The sequence below is a fragment of the Dicentrarchus labrax genome, unplaced genomic scaffold (assembly GCF_905237075.1).
Source record: "Dicentrarchus labrax unplaced genomic scaffold, dlabrax2021, whole genome shotgun sequence".
Lineage (NCBI taxonomy): Eukaryota > Metazoa > Chordata > Actinopteri > Moronidae > Dicentrarchus > Dicentrarchus labrax.
Genome location: NW_026136709.1, coordinates 17,512,987 through 17,538,907, shown reverse-complemented (window position 1 = coordinate 17,538,907; position 25,921 = coordinate 17,512,987). Strand labels below are relative to the sequence as shown.

Below are 25,921 nucleotides of genomic sequence, written 5' to 3'. Positions count from 1 at the left end.
TTAAGAAATCCCTACTGAGCCAAGCAGCCTATGACGCTTATCTGGCTCAGCACTGTCCTGCAGCAGGAGCAGACAGGCAGACAGATGGGAAAGGCCCTTACAGGCCACTGCACACTGTTCCTACAGCACTTGATGCAGTGTGTAGCAGAGCAGATGTCTAATATCTACCATATAGGCCCTTCCGGCCGCGGAGTATCAGTGAACAGTGTGCAGCACGCAAGGACACAGAGAGGGCATATTTTTGTGTGTGTGTGTGTGTGTGTGTGTGTGTGTGTGTGTGTGTGTGTGTGTGTGTGTGTGTGTGTGTGTGTGTGTGTGTGTGTGTGTGTGTGTGTGTGTGTGTGTCTCTCTCAGGTGATGAGTTGCAGATATTTCATCCCAAATTAAACGTCTCTCTATCAAGTATGAAATATTACCTTTGGCTACATTGTGGTGCTGAATTTCTTTCTTTTCTCGTCTTATATGGATTTTCCAAGTGAACAGAAATTAATGTATGAATGTCTGCTGTGCCTTAGGGTAGACTGTACAATCTGGCAAAGAGGGCCAGCTAATATTTATCTAATGGCTGCTGCTAGTATGTTTATTCTCACACAGATTTGGCTATGCCCCCACTGCTTAAGACCACATGGCAGATATCATGTTTACAGACATAGCCACCCTTGTTGTTTTGTGTTGTTGGGGTTGGTCTAGACAAGAGCGGAAGGTTATGTTAAACGCGTCATTGAAGTAATTGTGTGTTAATGGGTGGTCTAACAAGCAGAGCGCGTAGAGCAACCGACACAACTGCACAGTGAACTTGTGTATGTGTTTCATGTACCGTTTCTGGAGATGTCCAGTTCCACCAGCTGCATGAAGTTAGCCACCTCAGGAGGGAGTCTCTGGATCTCATTGTCACTCAGGCCGAGCTTCCGGAGGTTCAGTAGTCTGAAGAAAGGCTGTGGAGACACATGATAATGTGTTAAACAAAACAGAACATCAAATACTTTTGAAGATGCACTGTGGGTCAATGTTCAACAATCAAATCTATAAACCATAAACAGAAGTGATGTTATCTGATTTACCACACTGCAAATGCTTAATGAGTAATGCTCGTCTAAGTTCCCAGAGCCCGAAGTGTTTCAAATGGCTTTTTTTGGGCAGACAAACAGTCCAAAGACAAGACAAAGGCAGCAGATAGTCACATTTTTGTTTGAAAAATTACTAAAAAGGATGAATCGATAATCAATATAATTTGTATATCGATTCAATCAACTGAATAATGTTTCAAATGTTGCAGACGTTTCTCTCTGCTTTAACCACAACCACACACACAAACCATCCTGTCTATTCAAATGAGGGCCCTCAAGAACCAGTTTAAAAACATTCCATCGTCATATTCCCGAAAACTCCTCCTCGCCATGGCAACGCCAGCCAAACAAAGTGGCTTTCGATAGCATCGCTGAGGAGAGTGCTGCGGCTGTGGCCATGCCAAGTGCTTTCACAAGAGCCTGGTTGTTGGACAGCACAGCTTTCAGAAACATTCCTCCGCCAGCCACGTTGTGTGCGTTTCTGTGTGTCATCTGCTGTTAAGATGGACAGACAAGACAAGCTGGCAGGGAACAGCAACAGTAAGGCCAAAACTATGCAGTTATTAACCCCTCAATCAGTCCCTGGTTCTGCAGCCCACAGAGGACCCACTGTCTGCTCTGTCAAAAGCCAGTCAACTCTTCAGAGTAAGGGAGGAAGACTCTTGAGAAACTTGCCGACATGGGCTTTCTTGGGTAGGAATTTGTATAAACTCATTATTCAGGGATGCTTTCTGAACATAGAGTGCACAGACGTCTGCAAGCTTGGAGCCTAAACCTTAATTCAAATTAAACCTCAGGCTGTCGGCAAGGCCCGCTGCTGAAAACAAGCCTTGTGTGTCAATTACCAGAGATTAATATACTAGACAATTTCAAAATTCTTGCTCCTCCGTGTCACCGGTATTTACTTTTTCAAACTAATGTAGCGCTGTTACACTCCTGTTTCCTGTTGCATAAACCTGTTGTAAAATCAGATAACAGAAAACCTTCTTTGATCTGAATTGTCATGTTTCTGCTTGACTTAAGTGTGAATGCACACACACACTCTACACACTCAGTACAACATACTGGGAGACAGCTCTACAATTACGCTGCCAAAGAGAAGAATGCTGCAGTTCAACTCGACTCTTGTTCCTCGATGACAGACATTTCCTGCTTTTAACTAGTTATGTGTATTGTCTTTGGATGGGGAGGTGGCTACAGCAACAAGGTTTCTTTTCCCAGAATCAGCTCATGGTTTGCTGGCAGTGCGAGACAGAGCTTGTCAGTACTTTCCCAAAATTTCCCAACATTTGCCTGGTAGTTCATACTAGCGTCCACGCCTGATGGAGAGTGAAATCGGGGGGGGGACAGGAGTACAGGAAAGGACGGAGCCAGAGAGAGACAAAGAGGGTGTTGGCTCCCTGAGTACCAGGTGACAGGTATCAGATGACAGGAACAGGAAACAGGAGCTGTGGGCGACCACGTGACTGAGCCCAGATGGGAACCGGCCCCCAGGAGGGTAGACAACCCTGGCTGGCAGAACAGGTGACACTCGTAGACTGAAAGTCTCTCAGGGAAACAGCGAGCTGAAAAACACACACACCTGAAGACTCATGCTGCAGATACAAGAACACACTTCAAAACAATATATGTTAAATGCCAACAAATGCTGACGAGGCGTCATGTTTTTCTTCCCACGGCGAGGCAGTACTCTCATACCAAAGTTTGCAACGCCATATTACTGCTAATGGACAGTTCTTCCTTCCAGGCTAAACCAATCACCTAATAAAAGCTTTTGCATCAGTGCATTCTTTGTGATATCATCCAGAGCTCGATCAGTGATGAGGAGAAAGCTGGACAGTAATGCAATCATGTCTGTGAACAAGTAGTTATGAACACTCACAAAGATGGCCATTCACTCCTGAGAGGCCGCTCGCAGACAGACCCGTCGCTGTTTTCCTAGCAAACAACAGTGATGCTGTGCAGACCAGCTTTACGTCTCCAATCAAATACTGACATTTTATATAAGAGTGACATGTATTAAATCTCTTCTTTGTTTAGAACAGTCAATAACAAATTTTATCAATGAAAACTGGATTTGATGCCCGTGCTGTTTCCCACCGACTGGTGTACTTTCAAATTAAACAATGGAGAACCAGCAGTGTTATACGGGTCAATGGGTCAATTGGAATAACAAATGGGAGCAGTGGGATTTAGTGTACCGCCACTGTCTCTTCATTGTATTAGTGAACCACAGCAGTCTGCTCAGTCACTCAGGCAGCTTTTACAGGACTCTGCTTGTGTGTGTGTGTGTGTGTGTGTGTGTATGTGTGTGTAACCAGTGAGGACACACGTTGGTGAGACCCAGTATGCTACGTTTCCTTTATAACTGTGCAACTGGGATGTTTTAATGAGAGCCCTTGTGAGAGTTGTTTGCTTAAGGAAGGGAGTGAAGCTGTAAACAGGGAGGATTTAGTACAGTGGAGCAGAGAGGAGTGCGAGTGGAGGAGGGTAAATGATAACCATGTCAGCAGAGGGCAGTGTGGGGTCTCAAGAGCAGTTATAGCGACCTACCAGTAAGCACAACCCATTTGCAAACCACCATCAGATTATTACCTTTGCAAAGGAGGATATGTTTATAGTGCTGTTTGTTTGTCTGTCAGCAGGATTATGGAAAAAATACTGGTCCGCTTTACATGAAACTTGGTGGAAGAGTGTAGCCTGGGCCAAGGAAGAACCCATTAAATTGGAGCGGATCCAGAAGGCGGATACAAAATACTCAATTGTAATGCAGACATATATTCATATATTAGTATATATATTGATCTATATAGTGGTTATACATAGTAGTTGTGCTTGTAGATTTGAATATCACAGAAGACTGGGCTAGTCTGCGCTCTCTATTTATGTGCTTCAATTGTTGATGCCAATTTTAAGAACACCTTCGGCAACTCAAACGTCAGATTTTATGTGCCAACGTGAGTCAAGCCTGCAGCCATGTTCCCTCTTAAACTCTTCTGAATTGCATAAAAGGAAAGTATTAGGTAACTTACATTAATGGTGGTTAAGACAGCTATGAGACCAGACACAGCTGCACATATTCTGCTGGACTATGATAAGGTTTCACACAGGGAGGACTGAGTATGTGAAACATCCACAATGTGCCCAACTTAAGCTAGTGTGAAATGGGTTCTGTGGTGCAGGTACTTATTTGAGATATCCCTCATTATTATACAGTGAGTGAAGCCCCGTCACCCATGAGCAACCTTTGACAGAGAGCAATGTGTGTGTGTGTATAAGACGAGAGGCACAGTGAGTGTGTGGAGCATCGTAAAATGCTCTGCTTTGTCTTATCGGCATCGCCCTGTTTAGCTTATATTCCACTCAAGTGTGTGTTAATGTGCCTCAGGATGTGTGTTTGTATGTATGCTATGCTTGTGCAATGTGCAGAAACTCACGAGAGAGAAGACCCAGTGCTGTAGGTCTTTAAGTCAGCACACACTACTGTTTACAGAGTCTTAGTTTTACTTTGCTTTAGGTTCCCAAGAACTGTGGCTACAGTAGGACTCAGCATGTGTGTGTGCCTGGGGATAGAGCAGTACGTTAACATGCATATTTGTGTGTTCATGTATATTAGCGTCGGTGGGTGTTTACGAGTGTGTTTATGTGCGTTGGAAGAGACTGTAAATTCACAGGGTTGAATATTGATGTTTGCGGGCCTCACATCACTCCACATAAACTAATTAAAATGTACCCAAGAAGTGTGTGTGTTTGTCAGACATGTGAGTAAACTGTATGTTCTGTGTGTGAGTAACGTTTTCACTGTAGGTGCAGTGAGCTGAAGCCTGATGTTCACAGAGGCTGCAGTGTTCCTGTCAACTGACTCCATTTAGCTTACAGTTTCCCTCCAATCATGCCATCAGACCACAGACAGAACAGGCTCCTCCTGCTCCACACACACACCCACACACAAACTAATTCAACCTTCCTCTTACTGGGTGCATTTAATGTGCAAGAGACCATAGAGAAACCCCAGACACTCAACTCCATGTTTTTCCTAAATCATTCAAGTAAGGCCAGGTTCATTGTTTAAAACTACGGGTGTACTCTCTGCAGAGACGAAGAGTTGAGAAACAAAAACAAAAAGGGCTGAACCAACTTGATCAGGTCTCAGCTCGCCTACAGAGGCATTTAATCAATGGACCCACACATCTCCAAGTATGCTAGATAGAGGAAGTTAAACTACATACCATCACTAAACCCCTCGTCTATTCTTCCCATAACCCCTCGTCTTTCGGTTTTTACTCTAACACACTTCCTTTCCTCTGTAAGTGGAATTCCTTTTCACACATTCCAGCGCCTCTTAATCTTGTGCCAAATCTGCCCAGTCGGCCTAGTCTGCATGTCCCCACTCTTCCCAATATCAATTCCCTCACAATGCAGACAATCTACACACACTACTGGGGTGAAGGGCTCAAAGAGAGGGGAGGGGAGAGCGCATGCTTTTGTGCTGGCCTGGACTCTTTCAATATCCGGGGAAATAAAAAGCGGAGAGGATTTGGTTGACTGAGTAACTTGGTCGGTCACTCGAATGGTAAGCCTCATTACTGCACCCTCGTTTCTATAGATAGCTGCAGTTATTATTGTGGTATAAACTCAGGACATGAGTGACCACAGACACAAGACAGCTCTGCATTACGAATCAGCCCTCCTCCTTTTACTAAACTTAATATCTTCAGTGCACTTTATGTGAAGTTAAAAGCACCAGCAAGACTACAGGCTCAGTCATTTCGAGGCCAATGCTAATGGAGCAACACAGGCTGACGCTGCTCTGTTGCTTGGCCTCTTCCCCTGCAGAGCGCTGTTTGAAACCCAGTTACCAAAACTTCTACAAAATGAATGACAACCTAACTGGTCCCCATCCCCTCCTCCTTCTTCCCACTGCTCTCTTCATTGCTCCACCTCTCTGGGTTCCCTCCATTTTCCTTGGCAGAAGGACAAAGGCCAAGCAGCCAGCCCCACACAGGGCTGTCAGTCACAGGGCAGCTCCCGCTGCCCCCCTTCCCTGCAGCCCAGCCAGGGGATTCCTCCATTGTCCGAGAGGGCACCACGGAGAAGAGAGAGGGGGCTGGAAATGGAAGGATGAAGACTTGAAAGAGGAATGTAGCAAAGGATAACAAAAGGCAGGAATGACTAAGAAGGATAGAGAAGGCGAGTGGGCAGAACAGTGCATAGAAGAAAAGGAAGATTGTGTGCGAAGTAGAGAGGAGATAGCTGAGAGAAAGGGAGTGACGGTGGATTATTAATGAAGAATAGAGGGTAAACAATGGATTCCCACAGTGCTCTGGACACTCTGCACCCCTAATGGGGACAGAGATTTCAGCCACTGACCAACAAATTATCTCAACAGACTATAGACTCACTGACCTTCTCTCTAACAGATGAATAATGTCATCCATTAATCAAAACACGCACCAACTCAACAGACTGTCATTAATGTGGCTTAGTCTGGGCCACTGTGGCCCATATGCAGCGTACAAGTACAAGCTCCCACTGGCCTCATGTGAAAACCTGAAACACATCAGTCCAACATTACAAGCATCCCACCCACAACTATAAACCTACATCCCACTTCCTCTGCCCTCACCCACCCTCTCCTACACACTCTGGCTCTGTTGCTTGCAGCTCAGGTGTGTTTGAGAAAAAACACAAGAACATCCAAACTCACTACAAGCACTACACTGCTGAACTGCATCTATGGTGTGTTTCATTTAAGACAGCATAGCTTCCCACATGATTGCACATAAAGAAAAGTAAGCATGTATGTGCATACATATTTGCATTTAATTGAATTTGTGTGCCACTATAAAACACTGTGTCTATGCGTGTGAGTGTTTGTGTTTCACTTAAGTGGTACTTTCAGCTGTGACTACCCTTATCCGGCTCCAGTCCCTCAGCAGGCCACACAGAGAGTAGGGTGTGGTGAGGCCGATATGATTGACAGCCAAGCGAACTCCTATCTACTTACACCTGTCCTGGATGGCTTTGATCTGTGCGATGAGCAAATACAGAAAGTCAGGCCCGGCAGCGTCGGAGCCCATCGCTACACATTAGAAACTACAGCAGCCAAACCCAGCTCTGACAATGAGACACTGTGGGGAGATAAAAGCCACAATTCGGAGAGTTCCTGGATGATAAGATCAACTTTGAAAACGGCACAATAAAAAAAAGCCTTCATGACATTTCCTTCAAGCTCTTCACGCATGTTCCACCTTTGTGATTTCAGCAGCTGAGCACATCTAAATTGTTTAAATGAAGCCTACCTTGCAAATGAAGTACATTATATTTTATAGGCTTTAATGATTCATTTACTGTTGAATCCCCGTAGTGTGCTGCATGGGTGACGTTTTTTGTAGGCGAACCTGGAACTCGCCTCGGTTCCTTCAACAAAAAGGGGATTTTTCGCTTGGATTTTGTATCATTGCAGAAAATAAGCTCTGTGGCAATCGAAGGTTTATGATACCTAAATGCTCAGTGTAGCAAGATAATCTTCACAAATGAACACCACTTTTATGAAGTCAGAAACTACTGTTAGGCTGTAAACAAACTACAACACGGTCGCATGACTTCAACGACACCAACACTAAACTTTTATTTAAATAGTGTAATTAAAATACACATGTTTTAAAGTTTGAGTTAGAATATCTTAAACTTTTTCTTTAACCACAGAACTCAACTTGAGGTAAGGGGGCCTGAGGAGCAGAAATGCTAACTCGTTCCTGGGTTTTAAGACTCATTCCTGCCTCACCCAATGGGCCTTAAATTTGCATCCACAACTAATACACTTGTAGTACCTAGGGACAACAGAGTGACATAAATAGTACTCTCTTATTCTGCCTGCCCTCTAGACATACTGCCTGGCTGTGATGCCATGTTCTCTTTAGTGAGTGTGAGTCAGTGAGGAATGAATGGTCCTAGCTGAAAAGGGTTTGGACCCGGGGGCTGTACATGTACACAGTTTATGTATGTGTATTTATGACTGCGTGTATGTGAGGGAACTTGTATATGTTGGCTGCCTTACAGCATCCTTGACTAGATAAACACAGGGAGGCCTGGAAATATTTTTGTTGAGGAAAACAAGAACTGGTCAGGAAAAGAGGGAACTCTCGATTCAAGGCAAACGGACTGAAACGCAGACAATGTGGCCAACGATTAACACCTCAAACAACCCGCTGAAAATACAGCACAGCCAGATAATGTTCCTACTAACCTACTGCTGGTGCCAAAAAACTTCTTCCAAAGTCAATATGGTTAATAAACAACCACAGTGACAACACAAGCCTTTCTCCCTTTGCCTCCTGGGAATGCTGTTGAGTTTTGTTGGGTTGTATCAGTGAATCCTGCCTGAATGCAGCCAAATGTGCAGCCTAGAATATCCAGCTTATAGATTCCTATTTGACAGCTGTCAACGCACATTACAAAATAAATAGAAAGCCGATATCGCACTTGTGTCTTGATGTTGATGTAGACTCCAGAGGGCTGAAGGAAAAGATTGAGAGAGAACAGGTGGACATGACATTGTGTGCCTAAGAGGCTCCTCCACTCACACTCTACTACACTAGGTGTTTTACAAATCTATACCTTTCTTAAGTTTTTAAGCACAAGTGGAGGTAGTTCAAGTAAAATAAACTATATTTACAAACAAATTCATAATAATGTGACATGCTGCACTCTTGGTTATGCTTTCTGTAACAAAGAATGGTTGCTTGGTGCAGTAAAGCGATTTCCAGTCAGCATTTTAAAAATAGACATGTAATCCCTCCACTGTTGCCGTATTGGTGGGCTAATCACTGCTTTGGTTACTAAAACCACCACCCTGATAGGAAAGCTTGCACCGCCAGTCCTGGATCACCATGTGCATAACTTGATTAACACAAACACACAAAAAGACAGCGAGAAAGGGAGTTAGCAATGAGTCCAAGTGCAGATTTGCAATCCAAACCAAATTCAAAGCAGCAGCCAGGCTGAAAGACTTGAACTTGAGCTTTTCAGTGCTCTTACACCTGATTACAGTTTGCTCCCGTTTCATGTTTCATGAAGCCCATCTCCTACTTGACTACAACAATTAGAACACTTAAAAAGATAATCAATAGACTGTTATTGACAACCTCCCACTTATACATTAGAGAAAGCAGGAAACAATATAACGACATGAAACTACAATCTGCTAGAGAGAATGATTGTGCAGCCATGTTGGGGGTGCTAGTTATGAACCAAACCTAAAAGCGAGGAGGGTGCAGCATACTAAACACCAACCCTGCCTGGGAATGTAAATGATGACTGGTTCTGCAGGTGTCTGGAAAGTCACTGAACACATCGTGACCATAGAGTGAACACAAAGGGATGGACCTCAAGTTTTGTTTTGGCTGACAGATTAATGGTCAGGCAAACGCCCATTCAGACTTTGCTGTTCAGTTGAACTAATGGCCTGAAATTCTCCGGCTATGCTCTCACACAGCAGGAATGAATGAGTTCACAGGGACATCAGAAAACTGTAGAGGAGGCCATCCACCTCCACTCCCGCCTCCCTGATTCCATCACATGATTGCTCATTCTCTTTCTGTGTTCCCACAAACATGACACAAAACCAGAAGTCCTATTGTTTATAGTACACAGAGGACGTTTGGCTCTTTCCTGGATGGGCTGGATCCGGTATGTGCTGCATGCCTGCCTGCCTGCCTGCCAGCTCTTCGTTTGTCCCAAAGTGAAGCGGTGCAGCAGGGGGCCAACATGGCAACCAGGGCCTCTGGCACGCATGGCCCGGGGATTGTATATACAAGTAATTTGCTGGCTGGTTACTATACTGTCAAAACATGATCAAACACATTAGCAACAGCAAGAGGAGCACTTTGGCTCGACAGCAGTTTGATGCAGCGCAAATGGGAATCGAACAGGCTCTGGGGAGGAAATGCATACATATAGGACGTACAGGAAAACAAAGACGGGGCTGAGGTGCTTGTCGTGGTTAGAACTGAAACACTTAACTCAGACTTTCGTTTCAAGACTCTCAGGCAGAAATAGAGGATCTGGTCCCCACGTACAATCCCATACAATATATGATACCTCAACTTCTCGATGCCTGCATGAAGCTTCTTTTACTACAGGGACTATATGTTGCGTGTATTACCTTAGAAAAACTGACTGAAAGTGCTTGTGTGTGTGTATGTGTGTGTGTTGTGAGTGCACAAGCAGCCTCAGTACAATTGATGCATTGTATGTGTCCAGGTTGTGGCCTCCCTCACAGGATCATGTGGCTCGGTGTCTATCGTTTTCCCGTAACGGTCTTGGCGTGCTCCCTCATGCAGCGGGCTTCACAGGTCTCCATCTTTATATTTCTCTCTCAGGAATGTTCTCTGACTGTTTGAAACCAACATGGAAACAGACAGCTACGAACCATAGTCTCACTAGTTTTTCCCTTACAATGTTAATATTTGGTTGACCTGGGAAGGTAAACTAACAGGCTGCCAAGTACATTTATTATAGTGACATTTAGCGGGTTTTGGCAACATACTTTTCTAACAAGTAAGATTTAAGGCTGCCAAGTTCTGACACACTGTACAATGGTCATTATTCACAGAAAATTTATCAGAGCATTCCTTTAAGTCTCAGCGTACAGACTGAATGGCGAGAGAGTCTGATGACAAGGATTGATAATGACTTGGTATTCTAATAGCTAGTGTTGAATTACCATTGGGTTATACTACAGCGAGAGTAGGGCTGCACAATTAATTGAAATATTATTGAAATTGCAGTATGGCCAAGCGCAACATCCAAGATGCAGATGCTGTAATCTTTTTTTTTTTTAAAGGTAAAATGTGTGATAAAACAGCGTTATAATGAAGTACTGTACTGCTGCAGCAATGCTCTGGCCTACAGATCTTGTTGTCCAACAGTAAGAAAACATGTATATTTGGTACAGACCCCAACAAATCTTCATGATTTTAATTGTCTTTTTCAGTAAAAATTAAAATTGTGATGCAAAAATGATAATTTCCACTAATTGTGAATGATATCTGTCAAAATATCGCAATATTATTTTGTATTTTTAACCATATTGTGCAGCCCTAGGTGACAGTGAACTCAGTGGTCAGCTTTAACAGATCCCAATAATTTTGTGATTCAATCATGGGGCTGGGATGAATAACAGTATCAGGTGGTATCAACAACCAGCACTGTGCTGCATAAACATGGGCTGACAAACATCTGTCAGTTTCGGATCCAACAAATCTGGATTAAACGTTGCCCCCTCCTCCTCCCTCTCTGTTTTTGATAAAAGGGTCAAAGTTGGAGGACAATGTTCTACTTCCACGCCACCAAATGGCAACAGAATACAAATAATTCAGCTAACCTTCTTAATCTACGGCATGTAGCTTGTTTTTAAAGGCATGGGGTGTTTAGACACGATCATAATATTTAGAGATCTGAGCTTTTGAATTTGTAGTGTTGTTGGTACAGATCATCAGAAAATCATATAATCCTACAACACAAACTTCAATAAGTGGTCCAGATAAGCAGCACAAAATCATCTCTATGTAGTTCACCGATCTAGCATCCGAGCCCCTGTGGAAAAATAACTGCTCCACTTTAGGTGTTGCCATAAAGTGTCTTGTTGCTGTAGTTTTTCAGAGCCCAAGGACAAAGTGCGGCTTTGACAACCAGGTCTGCTCTTCTTCTCTGCCTCTGTATGATGCGCTTGGCTCGGGCAGAGGCCAAGGTTGCGGTGTTGCAAGCAGATTTGGAACAGCAATCACCAGGGCCTCTGTGCACACACAGAGGTACAGTAGGTCTGCAGTGACAGGGAAGCCCCAGCCCATCTGGTGTCTCTCCCTGACAACACCGGGTAAATGCAAGCCCGCATCAGGCAAGCCACTGGCCCTGGGAGATGTATTACCTTGGAGACAGGCGTTTGTTCAATGAGTTTACCAAGGAAACAAGGAAGCAGAAACCTCCCTAGTGACGCTCGACTGACAGCAAAATGAAAACTAAGCCTTGGGTGCTCAAAGATAAAATATGGTATCTGAACATCAGCACTGTATCATCACAAGCAGAACCATTACTGTGATATAATCTAGTTTTATGTATGTTATCACTTCGTTTCTGTGTTGTGAATTTATAAACACCGGGCCAAAAGAGCACTCAACACTTTAGCACACGCGCCTATCTTCAATACAAGATGCAAGGATGCCATTACTTAAGGTTACAAGCCAAACCCCATTAATATGTCATGGAGACAGCATAATTACAGAGTTGTCTGTACACCCCTCCCACACGACTCCAGAGAGGATCAACGTCAGGAACAACCAAAACACTGGCCCTAAGCCCATAGGCGAGCACATGCTGATCCCCCCTATGGCTGTCTGAAACCCTGCTCTTCTACACGGCCAACGTCATGAACCTGGTTTGTGATAGCAGGTCTAAAAATACACTACGGGGAAACATGAAAAGAATCACACTGTACTTTAGAGCACAGATAGCACATTTTGTACCTTTGCCAGCATGCCATGTCCCTTGTCTGACAATGGGTAAGAGTCCAATCAAACATTGTAGATGTACACTCAATCTGTACTTCTCCTTGACCTTACCTGACATGTTCCTGTGCTCAAAAGAGCCGAACTGCTGAGCTGCAGCAAATGTCACACATACGCTATCACTGTTCACAGACTAACCCCTGACTACACATACTCTGCAGCCTTTGCTCGAGCATTCATCCTGCAGTCTGCAACACCTTGTTATCAGACATGCAAGAAAATACATAGTGATCAGGTGAGGGCAATCTGATTCATTGGGGAGTTGTCGGTTGTAGATAATAGGAAAGACAAAAAGGTTCTGCTTAAATCCATGAGTTACAAAAGGTGACAACTTGCAGCTGATATGACAAAGTGTCAGCCTGCAGAGGGCGAAGAGGTGAAAAGAGTTGAAGAAGTTATCTCAGTGATTATGTATTTATGAGGTTAAAGCTAATACAACTAAAAAGGGGAAGCTGTGCACCAGAATCCCAACATTTAAACTTATAATTCAAACATATATAATTTTTCTTATTACATTAATGCAGTAGTTTTTTGAGAACTGCAAATGGAAATAAATCAAACAATAGGCGAAGTGAAGAAGAAAGGTGCCCTCTCAAGTTGAGAAATTCAAGGCATACTCTGAAATGGCATCCCTGTTTCTAAACTCCCTCAAACATATCTTTGGCATTTCTATTCTGAGACGTCAACAGGCAATTCACTGCAGAAGTGCTGCTGAGGTGTCTTCTGCCATCTTTCAGCTGAGCTCCTTCACAGTATTCCCATTTGTGTTTTTAGTCCCAGACGTTAAATGGACTAGCTTAATTAAAACACTGTTAGAATGAGTGGGAAACTCATATTTAACAAAGGGAGGCTGAAATGAAGCTTGATTAGCTTGAGAATTTAAACTGAAGCAAGATGTGCATGTGTATCATGCATGGCATGCTTCAGTGTTTGTCTAAGTATAGTGCCTGTGTGTGGGCTTCACCAACAGGAATGTGACATGAGTAAAGTTCAAATGTGTGAACGAAAGAGGAGTCAGTGAAGCTTCCAGAGGGCAGGACAAACTCCTGGAGATTCCAGGCATGCCTGAGTTTCCTCGGATGTCACGTGCTGCAGCGCAAACACAGCTATGCTGAGTTAATTACACAGAGAACACCAAGCCCAGCACTCTCCCCAAATGTTTCATACTTAAGCAAAACCATTATTAAGAGAAGGTTCAAGTTAAAATGCCCCGTATGACATTAAGTTGATCAAAACAGGAGTAAAGTGATGCAGTGTTTTTGAATTAAAGAGTACAAAACAGCCCAAAGCTGAATAGACTTATATTTTCTGGACGTAATCATGGTTAAATGACGTTTGACTGAACTCTCAAACAACAGTGATGGAAATAAATATTATTAGAAAGCTGCCTAGTGGGATAATAAAGCAAAGAGAATGAACACAAAGAGTTGATTGTGAATTCCTCAAGTTAAAATAACTGACCTTTCACTATAAACAATGCCCTGACTGTCAACACTTGCTGAATTGGTCATCAGATTTGCTGCTCTGTTGTGACCATGTCAACTGACTTAAAGGCAGAGACATCAACGCAAGGAAAAAGGCAAAGGAAAGGGTTAAGTGCTGAGGCCAAAACAAAAAGAAAAAGATGGCAAGCAGAAAACGAGGGCATTCTTGCTGCACTGGAGATGAATAGATGTGCTCGGGGGGCCAACTGACAGACACGCTAGCGCGCACACACACGCACACACACACACACACAGACACACACACACACACACACACACACACAGGACAGTGTGTGATGCTGCCATCTTCTTTTCTACGGACCTGTGACTGCTTTGTTTGTTATTCATCACTGGCATGAGCATGACACATAAATGCGTGCGTCCTGCTTTTGTTGTCTCCAAAGAACCCTGCTGTGTTTCCTATTGACCTCTCTCATCTATTCTCTCTGTCATACACACAAACATTCACCCATCTGCACCTCTATTAGAAACCTAAAACTGGTCATGTGGCACAACCCACACAGTGAACCTGCGTTATATTGTGTTTGCTCAGTAACCAATTAAGCAACCATGACTATGTATCATTGTTAAATTCCAAGTCTGACACATCTGAAAAAGATGCTCCCAAATGAGAACTATAGACATTTTATTCCACACAGGTGGCCCTGACCCACTTACAATTTTAGTAATAGCAACAATATATTGTCCTGGCGACTCCCTCATAAAGCAATTTACATGCTGGCCAAATGTTTTCTTTCTACTTTTACGCAGCTGTGTCGCTTGGGGAGAATAAATCCAGATTTCATTCATATCTGCCAGTTTGTGATTGTAGCGGGGCTTCGGGAAGAGAGGCTGAATTATTCTGTACAATATTGAAATTACTATTATTTATAATGCATTAATCTTTAGAGCCTAATTGCTTTATTTCAATTTAAAATGGACAGAAAACATCCTTCTCTGTCACACTGCAAATACAAAGATATCATGCATCAGATTAAATCTATAAATTATATTGTTTTGTCTTCACATCATATGAGTTACATTGTGGATATAGATAAAAACTGATATTCATAAAGACAATGCTCTGCCAAAATCCCTTTAAATAAGACAAACTGATATGCACAGAAGCAAATTCATGTTAAAACAGCTGTCCCTTTCGATCTTTAAAAAGATCTCACCCTTAAATCATTAAAAATGTTTAAAAACTTCCAGGAGGTTTTGTAATTTATTCTATTATGGAGGAAAAACATGCTTTTACAGAGAGATTTAAGATGAAGACAAATATGATAAAAGCCAAATAAAACCCTTATATAAATATAAAATCTGTACCAGTGGATTTATCCGTGGACTAAAAACACTGATCAGTTTAGGCATTACAGCTGAAGATACACCCTAAGCAGAATGCAGTCTATGCCGACATCATAATCAAATAACACATAGCAATTTCCTGCCATATAAGACAAAACAAACATGTTTCTATAACAAGTCTTTGAGTGATACTGGCTAATGGTGGGCAAAATCATTAGTGTGATCAATAAAAGGAAGAGAAGCAGACACACAGAGACAAAGCAGTTTAGATAGGTTGTAAATGATTATTCAGTCAAAACTCAAAACACTGCTATAGGAAGTACACACATTTGTATTTTACTAGTCAGCAGGTAAATACTGTACATACACTGAAAGATAATTTGTTTCTCAGTGTGCGGAAAAAGCATGGATGGTTACATGTGAATAGCTTCAACACAACCCAGAAGCATGCTCTCATTATCACAGATTATTGCACATTTAAAATATTTTATATAATATATATATATATATATATATATTTGCAGATTAGTTAATGGTCAAGATAAGATACATTTTAGCATCAGATATTTATTTTTTGTGCACATTCAAAACACACATTCGTGCTTCCACTGTGACCTTGTTAAGATTTAACTCAGTAATTTATGCTTTGGGGTGTGAAGGCTGATATATTGTTCATTAACACCATAGAAGTTATGAAGTATGAAAGCAGAGAGACAGCAGTTCTCAATGGAGCACAACACATTTTTGCTATTCAGAAATGCACAACATCGCAGTTTGGCGACAATCATCAATCAGAATTGGCTGGGTTGGGAGAAAAATATTCCCCAATTGGAACCAAATGTTTGCACTCTGGAGCCCTGTAGATGACAGGCAGTGACAGAGTGAGTCAAGTGAAGAGTATTCAAGTGGCGCACACGCTGCCATTGTAGTAGTAAACACTGCTGCAGCCACAAGTGTATCACTGCACTCCTTTATCATGACTCTTGAGCTCTTGGGGTTTAACATTCCTTCACGGGTTGGTGCCACATCTTGTGAGATTACAGAGAAACAAGATACTTTACATCACTTATCATAAACTCTATCGCTCAGAGACGCTGTGAGTGTGTGAGTGTGTATGCGAGAGAGACGGAAGGGCAGAGAATACTACAGAAACAGTGCTGCACTAGGAGGAGGAGTAAACAACAATAAAACATAAGCAGATTTTTCTCAAACCTCCTGTTTTTATGCCTGGACTTAAAGTTTCCTAAATGTTCCAGGAAACAATGTCCAGAATGGACATGTTCTCACAAAAACAGGGCATTCCACGGTTCACTTGATTATTCCCACTTCCTGCTCAGAGAGACGCTCCCAACAAGAAGGCATCAACAAGAAAAACATGCGCGTCAACAAATCAGACAGGCCCGAACCTAGACTGTGACTGAGAGAAAAACACAGAAAAACACAGAACAACAAAACAAAACCAGGGCTTTGTGTGGGCCCTGAAGCAGCTCTGCCTCTGGGACAGTCATTCTGAACTGACCACCTGTTTCAAAACACATATAAAAGCAGAGCAGCTCTGTTGTGGTAGCTGTTGTGCAGATAAAGTGGTTGATAGTTAAATTCCAGTTCGCACTAATACTACTGAATACGTATTACAACAGCATTTGTGTAAAGTGGTAAATCACTGCTTCTTCCTGCTACTACTACTGTAAATACTAAATTGGATGGAGATAAGAGAGCTGAAGGTGACAGACGGTGATTCCATCCAAAGCCACTGGTATAGAAAGCAAGGATGGAAGAGCTATCAGGTTTCAGAGTGATAGATAGAGGCCCTTCAATGGCCGTGTGTGGTCAGCAGATAAAGGGCAGCATTTGTTTGTGGTTGGTTTTAATGCCATTCCGGGCGACCTTTTCCCCCCACAGGGACATCAGCACCCTGACAGATTAGCCTCAAAGGACCATTTGTGCGACTGAGAGTGGAGATCCCGAGCTTCTGTACGATCAAAAAGGTCCAGAAACAGCATCCCTATCCCAAGGAAATGTCACTGCTGAATTTAACCACTCCAAACTTTCGGGTGTTGATCGATGGCAGCAGTCGCAATTGAGTCTGTAGCCAAAACATAAACCTGTTGAGAATGTGCAACTGCAGCAGACAGACAGTTTACTCAAGCAGAATAAACATCTGGCACAAGATGAACTCACACTGTACTGCTAACAGGTTGGGAAATAAGCAATGTCATACTAGCCACTTATCACTGGCTGACAAGTTTGTCTGTGTTTACTGAGCCTTACTGACAGTAAGCAAATATTACTGTATTTTGTTTCCAGGACCTTACCTGTAGAGTGCTGTGTAATTCTGAGTACAAAGAAGTGTAGTAGTTTTGTGATTTGGTTCTCATTTAAAGTTAAATCTTTATGCTGAAAGCCTACTACATATAATATATAATAAATGTCAAAAACAGATGTCAATTATATGAGGATTTTGTATTTTTCTTTATCTTATTGTAGAGTGAATTGGATATTTGACTGTTGGTCAAAAATACAAAACTACTTTGGACCTGTATTGAGGACGTTTCACTAGTTCCAGACATTTTACTACATCATAATTCACAAGTTAGTTGTGGCCGTAAAATGACAACGCTGATTCAGCTCTGCCCATCTGACGCACAATAAAGTTTGCTTCATGCTTTGCATTTCAGTTTACGTGTGTTTATAATAAGGATTTAAGTGTGCCACTCCCTGGACATAGTGCCCTTTATGTCTGAGGTTTCTAAACTGGCTGCTGAGAGGATGAAATCAACACATAAATACAGTGGGACAAAAATGGAGAAAATGGCGTCACTTTGCACATCTTGTCTGTGTGTATTTAATGTCTGTAGCCAACAGAGCTCCCGTCCTATCACAGTGCTCCAGCAGGGCATGCAGCCCAGCCACAGACACTCCCCTATCGCAAACAGCTGCCACCACCACCACAGCCATCAATTATTCACCAGAGCTTTGCCTCCTTGTTTACCTTTGAGGCTGGTGTCCAAGGCCAGAGTGTAGGTTCAAACCACACTGACGAAAGAGAAGCGGGCAATCATTGGACGCATGTCATGTGACAGCCGAAGCTCCAACAGGAAATGCTACTGTACTGAAAGTCGACAAGACCACATAGAGTGGAAATAACCTTTTATTAATGGGACTGTGAGCTGTAGAGCAGTGTATCTCTACCTCAAGTTGGTTTGCAAACAATGATTCTTTCCAGTCTATAATGTTCTGCCAACTTGTGTTTGTAACTGTTAATTTATTCCTTAAAATGTAAAAAAAAAAAAAAAAAAAAAGGTGAAAAATGCGTGTCACACGTTCTAAAACTGAGTGCCCAAAGGATTCAAATAGCTGGTTTTGTCCACTCAACAGTCCAAAATCCCAAAAAGTATTCAATTTACAATCATATGACAAAGAGAATCAGCAAATATTTACATTAGAGGAGCTGATATTTGTTTTAGAAATGACTTGAAACAATTAACATAAATTAAATTGTTGTTGATTTATTGATGATGGGATGCACCAAGCAGGGATTGTATTCTGGAGCAAGAATAAAATAAATGCTGCATTTCAGGGGCACTGACATTGACAAATAGGTCAGTGGCATAAACAGATGCAGCGCGGCATGTCTACATTCACCTTGCAACTACTGATGTGCGACTTTACATCAAAAATACTAAAGGTGGCTGTCTTTCCACATCGGCCTTATAGCAGCTGTGTGTTTTGCACTGTAGGTTTGACATTATCCAGTTAACATTGCTGCCATTTCCCAGGAAGAATGCCCTGATTTCTCAAAGTGAAAGGGAGGGAAGGAGAGAGGGTTTGTGTGCCTGTCAGAACAGAGCAAAGCAGAAGATCCATCTACGCTGTGCAGAAGTCTCCAGGGGGACCGGCTGGTAGCTCTGTGACAACTTCTCTGGCTGCTTCTTTCCCACCTGACACTGCATGTCAGCCCAGACTCTGGTGTTCATGGATGGATGGATGGCCCCAACACCAAAAGTCCCACAGGACCGGGGATCAGTGGCGCTCAGTTCCCTGATCACTTCCTCCAGTGTAGGTGCCAGAGCCCCCCCCTTCTTCTCCTGTTAATCCATCTCCGGAATAAAATACATCCCCCACTAACACTACATACTCACTCTCTCACTCACACTAACACACACCTCCCATTACCCCTCTGTCCCACCAGATTGGGGGAGGGGGCAGGCAGGATGTGAGACCAGCTGGTCATCAGCTCAGACAAAGAAACCTGCTGAATGTGCTCGCATAAAAAAGAATCTCAGATCTCTCACATTGCTATTTCTTCACCAGCTCTGGATCTCTTTCACTTTCCAGGCACTGTGATACACCCCAACCCTGTGTGGGAGGGGAGGGGGGGTTGTGGGATTACAAAAGTAGTTTTTTTCTTGCAACTTGACTTCACTGTTTTTCCTCATGTATGTGGATCTTTACAGTGCGGGTGGGGGGAGGGTAATTACAGCCACAAACTGGGGAAATATTATAGTCTGGCCTGAGACATGAAAACAAAAACATTCACATGATAAATCATACTTTTGATCCATTTAAACTTGGTGAAGAATAGTACCTCTGGCTTCACCAATGCAGGAAAGAGGAGAGCAGAATAGTGAGAAAGAGCTGAGCCAGAGGAACGATGTGGTTTTACCGCAGAGAGGCCAGTGGCAGGTGTAATTTATCTTTGGTCCTAGCCTAGTTCAGCCAGTCGCTGGGGAGAGACAAACCAGGGCTCTCCTGTAGAGTTAACTGGAAACTGAGGGAGGGGAGACGGATTGCAGAACTCAATAGTACACTGTAAGGACACAATGTGAAGAGTATATGTCCTAGATTTTTAAAACCAAACTTCAGTGAGCACCAAACTTTTGGCTTTAAATCTCTCACACTTTAATTAGGGTGGAGCAACATTTATTCTAAATTAGACCAAGCCATTTTTCAATTTTCCATAAGACAATAATAAAGACTTATAAAACAAAAGACACATAAAATAAAACACTTGACAATTCAAGCTTTGGTAAACAATGGTGGACCAATTCACTATAAGCAAGAACTGAGTGAAGGGGCCTAATTTGGGATTCGTCTGACCCGTGGCTGAATATACATTAGGGACTCAAGAGAAAAGCACTTAGATTTTTATCAGAGCATTTATGTGCTCCAAAAGAGATCCAAATGGCAGAAAAGCAGATCCCGGAGGAAGCGTACACAGACGCACTAACGTGTATGAAGCAGGGGGGTCAAAACTGAGGTGCTGAGGGGCATTTTCACGGCCGGGTGAAGCCCTAATCTGCCTTTTAGCCACAGATCTGTGAGCACACACACACACACACACACACCGAGGGGTACTGGTGACAGCTGGGGAATAAAAAGACTGCGCAGTCATCCTTCCTATTTATCATGCATATATACTTCCCTTTTATTTACACAACAAATATCTACCCTTTGCATTTCCCCTTCTCACGCAGTAACCTGACTTCCGTTTGTTAGTGTAACTTTATGGAAAGAACAATCAGTAATTTACAAACTTGCAGATAGCAATTGTCGATTTCCTCACAGCCCATTTATTGGATGCAACAGTTCTCATATTTCTGGTTGTGGCAAGTGTCAAGGCAGGAAATCCGTACTGTAACATATCTAGTGTACCTATTAGGTAATAATACTGGGAACATGCTTAAAACCTGTTTTGCAAAGTCTGATGGGGACACACCCATCAAGGATTTGTTCCCTATTTCAACAAAGGAAAAGCAATGCCAAGAACGAGTAGATACCCTCTACTGTGTACCTGTGTTAGAGCCGTTACTGGTGCTGCTGCCTACTGCACCTGCAACTCACCTGGTTCCTCTTTTCAGCAGGTGTAACTGACCTAACAAATCTCAAAAAGTGATCGTTTGAGTCATGATAAGCTTGCAGACTTAATGTACGTCTGGTCAGGGGCAATGCAGTGCACACAAGAAACACAAAGAGCCATGACATTGGATATGAGGGGGGGAAGAGAGGCAATTGGACTTGTGAATGGACTTCTTTGTAACCTGTCATGGGACTTGAGAATGGCTAAAAAGATAATTCCCTCTTCCTCAACATGATCTTTGGGGAAGGGCTATTTTGTCAAAGCAGCAAAAAGAAATTCAGATTACTTTAGTGCACATTTCCCTGCTGAAAACACAGAATAAGTATAAGGAAATGGGGATTGCGGGGCATGCACTTTTAACCCGACTATCACAATCAATTCTCCAATAACTAACAGAAAGACATTACACGCACAAGAAACAACGGTCTGAGAATTAATTGTTTTTCAATATATAAATAAGTGATCAAGGCTTTTTTCTATTTCTGCTGTGAAGCTTTAAATATCAACAGGTCTCCTTTTTTTAACTACTTTAAAACTCACAAGTGAATGTCTTAACACCAAAACAAAAGACCCATTACAGACTACACTAGATTACTTTTTGTGCCATTAGAAAACAGAGCTGCATTAAGGGCTAAGGATGGATGTATGGGCATGAGGGGAATTCCTGACCAGCTGCCTACTTAACAGGTTCTCTAAACTCATTCCAGTCAGATAAGTCATACTTGATGCTACCATTCACGTACTATAATCACTGCCTGGATAAGAGCTTGCCCTAAAACAGTCATTCTTTTCAACTTTCTTTTCTTTTTTTTTGTTTTACAAACTTACAATCTTCTTGATGTGGCAAATGGAGACATCACTACGCAGAGAGAATAATCTAAGACTGGGTTAGCGTGTGCGGTGGGGGGTGAGTCACAGCAAACTTAAGAAACTGACGTCTAAATCTCCATCTGTTCACTATGTTAAAGCCCTACCGACACGGGCTAGACCTTTACACCCCTAGCTGCACCACACTAAATACCTCTACACCTCACTATTGTTTTACTGTTCATTAATTTAGTACAAGTTCTCAGTTTCCTGTTTAAAATAATTGAATGGCTGTATTGATTATGTCGTATTTTGACTGTTTTCAAACTGTTACTGTACGGATAAATTCACATTAGAGGAACTAACGCAGTCCCGGGACAGTCTGCAGCCCTCCTTTAACGAAGTGACAGTTTGTAAAGGTGTCACCTCTGAGCCGATTATTCTCCATCTAAGACACATACTGTACATGGTGGTGCAGCCAATAAGCCTGCCGCAGTTCATCCTCGTGGTTTCCATTGACAGGCAGACTCATTCACGGATGCACGGGGTGAACATATGAGTAAAAAACGACTGAAGAAAGCCAAAGAGAAGTACACAAACTCATCTCTGACTTGAATACACAAGTGGCTGGGAAGGGGCACACAAATGGATAAACGGCAGACTCTTACTCGCTTATGAGCTCATTATGGTAATGCCATTCATCATACAGTCAGTGCCCTTGTTCGCCAACCCTGTATGGGCCTGACCTCTCACACTGCTCCCTCGCTGAAGCCCCGCTGACTCTGGGGACCAGAGAGGGCCCATATGCTTTGTGTCTGCACGCTACGCATTCACCGCAACCACACGAGACATTCTGTCACCACGCATTTATGTCTCCTGGTTGAAGCCAGCACCACACAGAGAGACTGTCGGTTAACTGCCTGCACTGGAATATTTGGGTGAATCCGTCACTCTGTATTTCAAGGTCCATGAACCGAGTACACTATGGATGTCTGAGGGGTATGAACTAAGAGGAGAAAAACCTGTCTGCAGGTAAGCCCCAATCAGGCCAAAATATTCAGCAACTAATGCGTGTATGTCTTTATGAATAGCTCTCTGTCCATCTGTGCCAAAACAGGGAAGGAAAGAGCCAAGTTTGTGTCCGCAGAGTGGTTGTGCACAAGGGCCATCTTTTATCAAACTAACTCAGAAAAGGGCTGATCTAAAATAAGTACTGCTATGTGTAAAAACTAACACATGTCAAAGGGATTGTTCAAAAAACATCCATGAAAATGAACCAAAAAGTTATATTGTTTATGATTCTCAGAAGGCACAGTAATAGGCGTTACCTCTGTCAACACTTCAGCCTCTGTTGACCTTGACTTGTTAACAATCATCATTAGTGAATGTGCCACTTGTCCTTTACACCGCCGAGCTACAGCCATGAAGTGAGAGACTGACAATGTCTACTTTTGAGAGCTCCCTGCTCCGTCACAATCACAGCCCGAGCCTTGTCACATAATGAACAATGCCTTGAACTGAATAAAACAAGGAGAAAGTCGAACAAGTGCTTTGTCCCAAGGCTCTGGGGTAAAGCTACGGTGGGAATACAGACCGACAACAATCCTGCTCCCCTTAAAATAAACCGTTGCAAAGAGAACTTTTGTCATATGTCGAATAGTGGGAGTGTGGGTGGGGACAGCGTTGCAATTCATTCCACACATGCCTTCCCACACGCATCCAATCCAACTGGCCACTGATGCCAATACTACAGGCTACATGTTGTGTGCCAGCTGTTTTGGTCCGGATTAGTCCCTCTGAACATGAAGCATATCCACACTGTAGCCGGTAAAACACTGCTCTTAACAGACTATAAAGCATCACCCTCATCCAGCCATCTTCACTCTTTATTATCTTGTACTAAAGTTAATTAAGGCTGTAAATATAACTGAAGTATGGAGCTGATTGTGACATTGTTAAAGACACTGTTGACATACTATTCTCCACGTATGTAGTCTGTAATGCATGGCTGAAACAGGAGGCACTTTTTGCATTCATTATCTTACCATCAGAGAGCCTTCCGGGGCAGAATGACCAAACCCATTTCCAAGGAGGTACCTTCCCTGAATAGGAAAGTACCTGCACAGGTGATATCATGCAAGCTATTTTACTGCTTATGTCACCTGGCAGCAACCCGTAGCTTTTCAAATAAGTTAATAAAACACCAACTATATGCAACAGTGCCAGTGTGTAGTGCTGTGAATCTGGCATACCATCCACATTGCACCCACATACAGCCACTTCAGATCAGGGGAATAATACACATTTCTGAGTGTTGTGTGGACCCCTGCATACCTTTGGTAGCTCTTTGAGTTGGTTGGCATCGAGGAGAAGCTCTTCCAGGCTCCGACTGTAGCGGAATACCTCATCGGGGACCGTCTGCAGGTTGCAATGCCGCTTGTCCACCGACTCGACGTGGCGGTTGCAGCGCCACAGGGGGATACACTTCAGCATGTCCGGCCGCCGTGGGGGGATCTGGTTGCCGGTGCTACTGAAATCTCCGCATCGGAGAGTGAAGGTCCGGCGGGAGAGAGGATATTTTAAAAAGGTGGGAGTGGGCTCACTCAATGTCAAATCACTTTACCGTGCTCCCACGACGATCCCCGAGCAGGAGGCCGAAATCCACTTAAGAGACACACACACAAAAATAATCCCCTTCGATTTGTTAGCGATATTCCCAGTTTCCTGTTTTTTCGTTTTCCCCCACTCGGGATTATCAGCCTCGTCCTCGACTCATCCACCCCGGAATTACAAATTAACATAAACAAAACTGAGAACTCCCACTTGGCTGTTTCCTCACTTCTTGCACTCACTTCTTCACAGAGACGGGAGTAGCGTTAGCTCGTTTCCGCCGCCATCCCCCCCTCCCGTATGAGACCGAAGCTCCGCCGCGGCTAGCTCAGAAACACACCGCCGACGACCCAGCCGAGCTCCAACGTCCCAGTCATGAGCGGCGACTTCACTTATAAGTTACATATAAATTACAACCACGACACCAGCTAGCGTGAAACCCCACAGAGCGAGTCAGCAGAGATTAACTGTGGCTGCGCAAAAAAACAAAAAAAGAAAAAGGAGGAGGAGGAGGAGGGAGGAGGTGCTCGTCCTCGCCGGCTGTGTTGTTAGCAGGCTAGTAACCGTTAGCGAGTTAGCTGGCTGAACGCCTTTGTGCCGAGCTGTCCGTTGGCTGACAGTGTCGTAACCAAGGTTACGGAAACACCGGTAGCAACGAAAAGAAACGGTTGTTTCAATGCGACGTGGGTTTTTTGTTTTGTTTTTAAAAACAGAGAGAGAAATGCCAGCAGCGAGAGCAGGAGCTTCGGCAACATCCCTCCCCTTGTTGAGTGGAGGCAGGCCGGGTTTGGCGTGTGGGGGGCTGGGCTGGAGCGGAGGCCAGTGGCGCCTCCACGGTGCAACGTTACTGTGTAGCTCCACCTAGCGGCGGACACCGGTACTACTAGGGCCTTTTTTTTATAAATCTCATACTAGGGAGTTAAACTTTTCTTATCATGCCTTGGGAAATTATTAAATTATGTAGTGATAGATGATTAACAGTTTCAGTGCTGATTTGGGGATTTTGATGGTTACTTTTTTTTGGCTGCATCCTCCAAAATAACAGGACTTTTGCATGTAAGTCAGCACGTGTTAATAGTCTTAAAAAAGGTTTTCCAGGTCCACCTTCAGTGCTAAAAGTGAATCTGCATCTAGGTCATCCGATTTTGATTACTTCGATAACTGCTTTACTGTTTAATGACATGTTAAGCAATCATGTTTCTCATCAAGGTGTTACTC

The 25,921-nt window shown here is 43.2% G+C and overlaps 1 protein-coding gene across 1 annotated transcript in view; it reads right to left on the bottom strand.

Moving 5' to 3' along the window:
• Nucleotides 1-25,488, bottom strand: part of scrib (scribble planar cell polarity protein) — a 64,228-nt gene extending 38,740 nt beyond the window's left edge. Inside the window, 2 exon segments of the mRNA XM_051411350.1 lie at nt 818-935; nt 24,428-25,488. Coding sequence (XP_051267310.1) covers nt 818-935; nt 24,428-24,586 — 277 coding nt within the window. The 5' untranslated portion in view covers nt 24,587-25,488.
• Between the last annotated feature and the right edge of the window lie 433 nt (nt 25,489-25,921).